The sequence below is a fragment of the Triticum dicoccoides genome, chromosome 7B (genome assembly GCF_002162155.2).
Source record: "Triticum dicoccoides isolate Atlit2015 ecotype Zavitan chromosome 7B, WEW_v2.0, whole genome shotgun sequence".
NCBI lineage: Eukaryota > Viridiplantae > Streptophyta > Magnoliopsida > Poales > Poaceae > Triticum > Triticum dicoccoides.
The window spans coordinates 657,587,397-657,598,931 of NC_041393.1; the positions used below are offsets into that span (position 1 = coordinate 657,587,397).

Here is an 11,535-nt window from a genome sequence, read left to right on the forward strand (position 1 = left end):
CTCGCCATCATAAACACAGATATGCAAGCGGAACATAAAATGGACTTCCGGTTGAAAAGATAAAATAGATTTAGACTTGGAAATAAAATGAAAAGGCATGGGATTATGGGCTGGAGCACCAGTGAGAGAAAAGTCTGACCAACTGTAAGCAGTAGACCAGTAGTCATGAATGCATGCTAATCTTCAATAGTAAAAAACAATGGCTGCTACATGCACGGGATATCCCATGCATGGTAGACATGCATTTCTCGCAGTTATAACACTACAAAACTAGTCTCAACTTTCATCCGCAACATATGGACTTGGCTATTTGAGCGTCAGTTCCCTGACTGATAGGACAAGATACAACTTAACTTAGAATACATATATAGTATAACCCAACTACGCATCAATTTTTTCTCCCGCTTGCAGACTTGAGAATGTCAGCCAGCACCCAAGGGCAGTTCGCCTCCAGGTCCTTGTAGCCCTCCGTCGCCAACACGGCACCAAGAATCGCCGGCGTTCCGACGATGAACTCAACGCACGTCGCCTTGAGCCACGGGCAGTTGTTCATGTCCGCCAGTGCCAGAATCCTGGCCACCGTCCCGACGCAAACGCTAGCAGAGAGCTTCTGCGAGCAGATCAGCTTGAGCCTTTCCAGCCCATACCTGTCGGCGGCCGCGAGGAGGCCGCAGGTCAACGCCACCGACTCCTCATCGTCGTGTCGGTCGAGCTCCGGTGCCGTGTCGGTGTAGATGAAGTGCAGCATGGCCCTGAACTCCGCCGCCTCCATGCCGTGGACCTCCAGGCGCGGCGCGCTCTTCTTCTCGCTCGCGTCCCCGAAGAACTCGGCCATGAACAGCGGTGACCTCGCGGCGAGCACGACCTTGTGCGCGGCGAAGGTTTCGCCGGAGACAACGAACGTGATGTCGGATCCCGCCCCGCTCCGCAGGAGCTCTCCGAGGTGCCGGTCCAGGTCTGAGGCCGGGACAGGAAGCGACGCGGGCACGTCCACGCTCGGGCGCTGTTCCCGGAGCACCGTGATGGCGCATTTCACGGTGAGGGTGCCGTCGCCCCCTACGTAGCCGGACACCTCCAGGTCGCGCCTGTGCGCCAGCACGAGCGGCGCCGACTCGCCGCCGCAGTGGAGCGGGAAGGCTGCGGACACCGTCCTGGGCTCCGACTGCGCGGCCAAACCCGCGGGATCCACGAGCCAGCAGTCTAGGCGCGCATTGACGACGTCGCCGGCGGCGGCGGGATGGGCGAGGAGCACGAGCTTGAGCGACACCCACATGCTGCACACCGAGGACGCAGGGTAGCAGCGGATCTCCCACTCATGCCAGCCGACGCTCCACCTGGAGCATACCACGACGCACTCGTCGTGACCGCTGGTCGCCGTGGCCGAGGCCGTGGAAGTCGAGCTGAGGCCGTCGATCTTGAACGTCCGAACGGAGTGCGCGGCATCGGCGAGGGGCCTGGTCGGTACGACTTGGGCGTTGCCCATGTCTCTTGTTTTGCCTGTGCTTGATTCGACTTGTGGAAACACTTACGTGAGAGTACTCGGCACGTGCGTAGATAGCAACTTTCGACCGGGAAGAGAAAACACACGTCCGTGCCCGTGCCCTACGTGCATGTATTTATTTCGAGGACAAGACCGTGTACGAGTACGATCCGAGAAGTACTCATATGTACGGGTTCAACACGGAAACGAAGCACGTCGATCGATTTGTTCCAAACTAAGACCCGTGCGTACCCGCCGGCCGGCCGGCCGGCCAGCGACAGGGAACCCCACCATGGCGGGGCTATGCCCTATCCTCCCTGACCAGGTCATCGAGGACATCTTCGCGCGGTTGCCGGCCAAGTTCGTGCACGTACAGATGCCGCAGCCTCTCTCGCGCCTGCGCCGGCACACTCGCCTCCGATGACTTCGCCGACCTCCACCTTCGCCTAGCCAACCGCCACGGCGGCCCCAGGGTGCTCCTCCTGCAGGAATCAAGCTCAGGCGACAATGGACGTCCGAAGATCCAGGCGTGGTCGCCGGCCCACCCACGGCCAGCACGCTCATGGTGGTCCCCCGCGCCCCCACACACGAGCCCTGTCCATTCAATGTTACACGCTGTATCAGTCCGACTAACTTCGTCCCACGCCTCTTGACGCAACAGTGCCATGGCCTCGTCATCATGATGCAGTCTCTCTCTCTTTTTTTTTTGGGTTGTAAAGGAGATAATATTACGGCTCTCAGGCAGGTGCATCCAACTTGTTTAAGTGCGTGCTTGGATGGATTCCGAAGGGACTCTGGACTGGCATCCAACTAACCGTTGCTCCTGGATTCTTTCAAACAACCTTGTTTCTCGCGATCACAAGTTTGATAGTTTTTGTTGCGTGTATCTTCAACTTGAACCACTGTGATATTATCCATGCGTATGAGAACATTTTTGCATTCAACCGATTGACCAGCTTCAAGCCTCCATACAATGTTGCGGCCTCCGCTGAAACGACATTGGAACATGCACTAGTTTTGCTCTTGCCGCTGCCAAGAATGCTCCACTATGATCCCGAATCACTGCGCCGCAAGACCCTATAAATTCAACTTCGGAAAAAGAAGCATCAACGTTTAGAATAGTCTGGCCCAACATCGCACTTCTCCACTGATTTAGGCGTGGGGATGTTGCCAGTTTCCCTCCAGCCCAGACGAAGTTCAACACCAAAGACTGAATCGCTAGCCCCGTACGTACTAGTGTTAGGACATCTTCTGCTCTGACAATGCATCGCCTCTGCCACCATAAGTACCAGCAGTACCTGCCACAATCTCTGGAAATTGCACCGGATCCATCTATGCCCCTTGGACTGTCGGGTCACATACCCAGGACTCGATGATCACGGAGCCCGATTGATCAACCTTTAGCGCCTTGTCAATTAACCTCCTCAGCCCAGTACCTCTCAAACCGAAGGTGCCCCATCACATTTGAACAAAACATGTGCTATGTCCTCGGCTCTAGATTTACATATCGGGCATTGGGATGCGGTACCAATATGACAGATTTTCTAGGACACATAAGTAGGTAATTGCATTGTGTAAACAGCGAAGCTCTCTTCGGATAAAACCTCACACTGGGTAATCAATCGTTCCATAATAGTTGACAGGCCACAAGTGTCTCTCGAAACGTCGATGTGTACACTTTTTTTAACACATTACGGACACAGACTCTCATACGTACGCATATACACTCATCTCTATAAATGCTCGCATGCAGCATCTTCGATAGACTGAGTCGGCATATCATCTTGAGATTGAGAAGTCGTCACAGACACCTTCGTAGTCAACGGGGACATCTCCTCCCACTGAACTCACATTGCTGGAAGGCCTGGAATAAATCCAGGAAAATGCGAGCAGCAATGTCAAGTCCGGGACTTTAACTCTGGTGGGCAGGGGATACCACTGCCTCCTAACCATCCAATGTCGATGTGTACACTAACAACCGAAAGCATGTTTCACAGATCTGTTCAGCTGTCCGGCTAGTACTTTTATCTTTAGAAAAACCAGCAGTTTTATTTTAAGTTGTAACGCATGAAAAAAGAAAACTTGCTGCGAGAGACATGTGTTGAAGGTTATATATTAAACTTGTTGAAGGTTATATATTGACGTCGAAGATCATATGTGTGCCTGTTTTATTTAGGTGAGAGTAGGTAGTAGTATCGGCCCATTGGGTCCCACACGATTTCATCGACGCTTCAGCAACAACTTCAGGTCTAGTGTAAATTAGTTAACTAGTTCCTTAAGGTTACAGAATTTTCTTTTGGATTATCTAAATGTGACATAACAATGTAAAAAAAATGTGACCAACCTGGGCTAGACTAGTCTGTTGGCATTTTTTTATAGAAGAAACTCCTGAGCACCGAACGCTCAAGCCGAGATTTGAACACTAGTAGGCTGGCTACGAACTCTCGTGCCTTGCCAACTGAGCTACGCTCAATTCTCGTGACAATGTCACATCTAAGTATGATACCAGCTTCATCTTATTTCTTTGTGGTTTGTCTTGTTTGTTTGATTTGACAATTTCTTTATGCGTTGCAACAGGGACATACTTCGGTTCAGAGCAAACAAAATGTATTTGAATCAAGATGGTTTAATTTGCCACCTCGTGGTATTTGTCCATAGAACATTCCCCACAAAGAATTGCATCTCACGACAATGATACACCCCGCAGGATCTGCTAACATTCGGTCCATGTCCGTGTATGGCATGGACCATGGTGCGCCTGTTGGACAACAACAATATGATGATGGACAATGTCTAGGAGGTCGGTGAAATATAATGAGTAGATGTATGCGAGTATTTGAAAAAAACTCTCACAGAGTATAATGTAGGCTTATGGTGGTTGGTGTAGATTGAACGGTGAAATTCGACCTCAACGATGCATGATTTGAGCTCTTCTTGGTCTGAATAAATTGACCTCATCGACACAATCTTGGAGGTGCGATGGTACGCTTAGAAGGGCTCTGCATGCATCAGGGATAGGGATGAAAATGAAGTGGAAAGTTTCTTCTTTTCGGCTAAAAAATGGAAACGGAGAGGGAAAATGGAAGTGGAAATGGAAATTCGCAAAATGGAAATGAAAATGAATTTTTCTGCGGGGAAACGGAAATGACAACAGAATGATGTTTTCCGGTGGAAAAAGCACGGAAAAGGAATATTCCATTTCCATTAATACGGAACTTTTCGTTTTGAATTTGAACACATGACTATTTTGTAGCCCAACAAACACACAATTAGGCCCTATACATATTGGGCAGAATTGCCTAGATGGCCCAACTTCTATAGTACTACTACTACCACATAGAGCATCGGAGTACACGAGCAGGATCCCTAATCCCTAATCGAGCACGCCGCCATCAGTGACATATCCTATTGCATAGGCATGAGATATCTATATTTTGTAATCATCTTATCAATCGAACAACTTTATTGGTTTCCTTGTTTTTCTGTGTATGGTTCAAGGGGCTTTCAGTTTCAGTGAACACTCCACTTTTGTCTCTGTGTTCGTGCCGTAGTCGCTCCATTTCCGTTTCTGGTAATATTTGTTTCCCTTCGGTATTCATATTGGCTTCCACACAAAAATATGAAAATAAATATGCCAACAACTACTTCCATCCGTTTCTGCTCCGTTTTCATCCCTAATCAAGGATGATAATGATGTCCAGTGATGCATCAAGAGGATAGCTTTCTAATGTTACACGATGTGCATCAGCCTGTGGAAGATACCTTTGTGCTACCCGTGTCTCTACCTGTGCGTGCGTGGTAGATCGATACATCAGATCAGATCGGATAGCGGCGCAAGATAAGAAGCAAACTCCCTGGATAAGTTGTGTCGTGTCACTACTCGAATCTCTTTTTTTTTTGCGAAGAACCATAGGGTATTTTATTCCAGAGTGATAGAGTTACAATCTTCAGCAACTAGTTTGCTAATGCATGGGGTGGATGACCCAACCAACAGGCTGTGCTATCCCCACATCTATCAAAATTAGCTAAACAATGTGCAACCCTATTCTGTTCACGAAGAATTTTGACAGGAATAACTACCCTATCATTCAAGAAGCTTTTGATCTCCGACACCAAGTGCCCATATGCCGACCTGTCCAATGAACCATCCCCAAGCATCTTGAGAGCCACCGCACAATCAGACTGAATTACAATAGTGGCTTGAGAATGCTCTATCGCCAGCTTCAACCCTTCCATCATAGCTTGCAGTTCTGCCTCGAGAGCTTCATTGCAGTGGAATAATTTGCGGTAGGATGCGAAGATAACAGTCCCGGTCATGTCTCGAAGAATCATTCCCGAGCCCGCTGACCCGTCCGTAGGGTCAAAAGAGCCATCGACTGACAACGCCACCTGGTGCACCTGTGGAGGAGGCCAAGGTTTGCGAGGTGCATGAATCCCAGATGGGGGCCTATGTGTAGGTTCATGAACCAACAGTGCTTTCCCTTTCATAATTTCCTCAACACTGAGCGAGATTTGTTGGAAGGTGTTATAGTAACTTGCCAAGAACGAGCAGGAAACCTCGAGTGGAGGGATAGATTTACCATGAGTGAATTCGTTTCCGCAGATGCCATATACGCCATAGCACCATAATGATTATGCTCCTGATTTGCTCGTTTGATTCCGCTAGGAGGTGGAGCAGCCACTCTGAGCCCGTACATGGAATATTTGTTCTGGGGGGAAGTGGCCAGACTAGCCGCATAGAATCCCAGAGCATAGCAGCATTAGGGCAGAGATTGCAGCAAGCGGATGTACCGATGTGTCCACGAAACTTCTCAACATTTGTTGGAAGTGATCCCGAAATGACTTGCCATGCAAAGTGTCTCGTCTTGGGGGGGGGGGCATTCACAGACCAGACAAGCTTCCACAATGGTCGATCACCTGTAGGGGTAGAGCTCGACGCACCCGGACTGAGATGATCTCTTATTGAAGTCATTGCAAAGTGGTAGGCACTCTTGACAGTAAACTGCCCCGATCTGTCCCAAGGCCACGATACAAAGTCCTCCTGTTGGCGCGGGGAAGTGCGGATCTTCTGTATTGCATCTACATCAGCCTGACAGAAGAACTATTGTAGCAAGTTTAACTTCTAGTTGCCGCGATCATCAAGAAAATCCTGGACTCTATTGAGGCGGCAATTGCCTCTTGGCAAGATAGGAGTAAATGGGGGGCCCCTAGGGATCCACGGGTCCCTCCACGTTCTGATGCTAGCCCCATTGCCAACTCGCCAGAGTATTCCTTTTTTCACCTAGTCCATGCTCAATGCCCTTCCACACCGCCGAGGAGTTCGACGGAAAAACTGTATCTACCAAGTTCCCGTTAGGATAATACTTGGCTCAGCGTAGTCTGGAACATAACGATTCTGGATTGGTGAGAAGCCTCCAGGCTTGTTTCGCCAAAAGAGCCTGATTGTAAGCTCGCATATCCCTAAACCCAATGCCTCCTTGAGATTTAGGGAGAGTCAAACGCTCCCAAGCCACGCATGACATCTTTTTATTTCCGCTTTCCACCCCCCACCAGTATTGTCTCATCATCTTTGTCAAATCGTCACATACCGACATGGGAAGCTTGAATATACTCATAACATAAACTGGGATGGCTTGGGTCACCGCTTTTATAAGCACCTCCTTACTTGCAAAAGACGAATATCGTTCACTCCAATTCACCAAGCACTTACTCAATCTAGACTGCAGAGATTCAAAACGTCCCTTATGCATGCGCCCCTCTGGAACCGGGAGGCCCAAATACTTTGGTTCAAACTCCTGTTGAGTGACATTGACATTCAGAATTTGTTTCACTTCCTCCACAACTTGATTTGGACAATTGTCAGCAAACAGGATGGAGCACTTTGATGGGTTGATAATTTGACCCGTAGCTGAAGCATAAGTACTCAACACATCCTTGACAATCATCGCCGAATCCGTAGTAGCACGGAAGAACAGAAGGGAATCGTCTGCAAACAATAAGTGTGATATAGCAGGGGCTCTCCTACAGATTTTGATAGCCTCAAATCCTCTATGTTGGACTGCCTCATGTAATAAGGAAGACAAGGAGTCAGCTACAAAGAGGAACAGGAAGGGTGATATGGGGTCACCTTGACGTAAACCACACGAAGGAGAAAATTGCTCCAGTAGCCGGCCATTAAACTTGACAGAATACTTGACCGATCTGACACACTCCATAACTAGATCAACGCAACATGGGGAGAAGCCCCACTTCAAAAGAGCACGCTCCAAGTAGTCCCAATCAACACGGTCATAAGCCTTCGAAAGGTCTAGCTTATACGCACAAAAATCATTATTTCCGAAAGAAGTTTGGATATGGTGAATACACTCAAAAGAAATCATCAAATTATCTTAGATTAAGCGTCCCAGGATGAACGCGCTTTGATTTTCTGAAATGAGATCCAAAAGGCACGGTCTGAGCCTATTCACCATACATTTAGAGACTATCTTGTATATCACATTGCACAGAGAGATGGGACAGAAATCCTTCAACGTCACCGGGTGTTGAACTTTGGGAATCAGTACAATACAAGTATCATTGACCCCTTTTGGCATATGGCCTGTGACAAAAAATAGTCGAACAGCAGCTATGATTTCCTCTTTCAAACAACCCCAGTTCCTCTAATAAAACCGGGACGGGAACCCATCCGGACCCGGCGCCTTTAAGGGTCCGATTTGAAACAAAGCATCAAATATTTCAACATCAGAGAAAGGCGTGAGGAGACGGTAATTCATCTCATTCGTAACCCTTAGCTCAAGAACATCTAGAACTGCATCCGGAGTTAGAGTGGGATCTTTCGTATATACCTCCTTGAAGTACGAGGCGGCCATACGCTCCATCTCCGAGGGAGAATTACACCACGAGCCGTCAAGTTTCATTAGGCTCTGTATGTTATTCCTCCTAGCACGCCAAACTTCCTGCCGGTGCAAAAAGTTTGTATTGCGGTCACCCTCCTTCAACCAAACAATACGACTCCTTTGCAGCCACATAATCTCCTCACGGTATAGTAGCTCATCCAACTTTTCCATCTTTTGTTTGATCAAGAGACGGTCCGAGTTGTTTAGCTGTAAGTTTTCCAGTTCCTTCCGAAGATCCTCAATTTGTTTCACTACTTGGCCAAAATTTTCTTTACTCCACTTGCGAAGATCATCCATAACAGACTTCAGGGATGCAACTACGTTCCCCAAGTCGCCCACAGGCCGAGACCGAGCCCATGCCTTTGAAATTATATCTGGCAGTTTTTTGTCGCGCTCCCACATGATCTCATATTTAGGCGACCCCTTCCGACGGCGATCTTCAGTATCATCGAGGCAAAGTATAATGGGACAATGGTCCGACTGAGGGGAAACCAGGTGCTGCACCCTCAAAAACGGAAAAAACTCCCTCCAATCATCAGACACACATGCTCGATCTAACTGAACTCGAACGTTGCCCTGTCCAAGCTGGTCGTTATCATATGTATATGGAGCACCTGAGAATCCCAAGTCAATCAATTCGCACACAAAGAGAGTATCTCTAAACGCCTCCATCTGGCTCTCTCCTCTACTAGTTCTCAAGAAGTGTTCATGTTGCCAAAGAGCTTCATTAAAATCACCACAAACAACCCAAGGTAGGTCTGAGACCCCTTTTAGTCTGACTAGGTGATCCCACATGCGTTGCCGATGTTCCACACGTGGTTCCCCATAGACAAAGGTGAACCTCCAGGTTTTCCCGGATCCTTGATCCAGAACACTCACATCAATGTATATTTTACAGGAATCCAGCACTGTCACCCGGAGGGATTCATCCCAAAACAGCGCTAGTCCACCGCCTCGGCCTTCACAATCCACCCCGCAGAATCCTTTGAGACATAATTTCCACTTCATTCTTTCAACTTTAACACTTGTCTGTCTCGTTTTAGCGAGAAAGAACAAGCTTGGGGAATGGGCTTTTACAAGAGCCCCAACTTCACGAACTGTCCGGCGGTTCCCCGCCCCTCGGCAGTTCCAAAAGAGGTCACTCATTGGGACTGGCGGCGCTCCTCCTGGGAGCCCACAGAAATTTTCTCTGAGTTTGAGGTCTCACCATCTCGTTTTGCATGTTTGCTTCCGGAACTATTAGGCGATCCCGGTTCTTCATCACCTTTCTCATCTGTAAGCAACAATACTTCCCTGTGCGCAGCAGAGGGTGTAGTTGTCCCAAGTGTTTATGTGCCACCATCCATGTTGAGACGCTTACGAGAAGATCTATCCAATTCCATATCACGAGACAGGGAAGTTTTAATAGGGGTAGATGCCGTATCCTTCAGCTCTCCATCCATCCTGACTTCTCCCTTGCCGCAATAGACTTAGAAACCGGTGGTTCAGTGTAAGTCTTCTTGTCTCCCCTCCTTGCTTCCCAGTCCGAGCGAGCTTGTGCCGGAGGGTCAGCGTAGAGGTAATCACCAAACTTGAGATCCTTCTCAGCAAACACACCATTACCACACTCCTTATGCCCATGGCCAATGATACCACATGCACTACAGAATCTTGCCAGCTTTTCATATCTTACTGCATAAACCTTACGTGCTTCACCCTTGACAATGCTCACAAATTTGGTGAGAGGCTTCCTGATGTCATCTTTCACTATGACCCGGACGTAATCCCCTCTGGAGTTACCTTTAAGCCTGGTTTCAAGGACCTCTCCTGCAGAACGGAGCAACTTGACAATCAGATCATGTCTGCAATACCCGTCCGATAGCTTATAAATCTGGAGCCAGATAGGCATGTACTCTATTGGCACCTCTTCAGCGTTCGTGAACCCATCATATGGCACTAACAGAACCGCCATGTTGCGGAACAGCCACGGTCCTTGTCCCATGATGCGATCCCAATCACCAAGACAATAAACTTGAACCACAAACAGATTAGGGCCAATTGGCCGGAAACGAACCACCTGGGAACAATTCCACGCCACCCTCATGTCTTTGTAGAAGGCCAATTGACTGAATTTTTTCATGGTCTGAACCCTAGCTAGGGCTACCCATCGAATCTCCTCCAGCAGCTCTGGAGCTTCCTCTTCAACTTCAACATCATCAAACTCCTCCTCATGGAGGTCCAACTTATCGAAGAAGTCACCGAGATTGTCATCTCTCCCTTGGGACCCGAGGTTCGTTGAAGAAAACGCATCTGATGCCGCCGCCATGGAAGCGACTCGGAGGTTCCCACGTGCGCACCGCGGAAATGGAGCGGGGAAGGGAAGGCTCGGGTAGGGAACCCTACACGAGTTAGATGGAGGCAATCTCACGGTAGGACGGTGCGGGCGCCGGCTATGGTGGACTTACGGCGGGGAATCGCCGTAAGGAGGTAAAACCCTAGCCGCTGCTGGGGGAAAGAAATTCTAAAGTCACTACTCGAATCTAGATTAGAATATTTTTTCCATGGAAAAGCTAGCGATCAGATGTACCAGTAAAAATACAGACACGCTTAGGGAGTGGCCCCGCTGCTCCCGAGTGCTCCGGGGCGGCCGACAAAAAATAGAAATATCTGATCCTTAATCCATAAAAGGAAATAATTCATCTACCTAATTCATAATAAAAAAATACAATTCATATTAGGAAAAGAACACTGATAACGCCAAACTTTCAAGATTTGACAAATGACAAATCAAACATTTTTATGGGAATATTAGTGATGCGAGGATGGCAATTTTAGTTGCAAGCTTTGCAACTCCGTACTTAGTGTATTTTTTGACAGAAAATTGTCGTGCGTGTCAACTAAATTTGTCATCCTCGCGCCACTAAATTGTCATCTAAAACGTTCGATTTGCCATGGTCAAATCCCAAAAGTTCAGTATTTATCATTTCCGTAGGAAAAAGTATCATGTATTCAAAAAAGAAAAGGAACAATTGCAAAATATCCACTCGTGCACATGTGTGAACACATTTAATCCAAGTTTTGGAATTTTTGAAAACAACTTTAAAACCGCATGACGGGGTTAAGAAGTGTTTTCATCGTTGGAACCCTCACGACGTGCTCTTCGAAACGAGATCCAACATG

At 48.1% G+C, this 11,535-nt stretch overlaps 1 protein-coding gene across 1 annotated transcript; it reads right to left on the reverse strand.

Moving 5' to 3' along the window:
• Positions 1-388: 388 nt before the first annotated feature.
• LOC119339299 (BTB/POZ and MATH domain-containing protein 1-like) lies at positions 389-1,483 on the reverse strand. Its single transcript, XM_037611410.1, has one exon. The coding sequence runs from the start codon at positions 1,481-1,483 to the stop codon at positions 389-391; it is 1,095 nt and encodes a 364-aa protein (XP_037467307.1).
• Between the last annotated feature and the right edge of the window lie 10,052 nt (positions 1,484-11,535).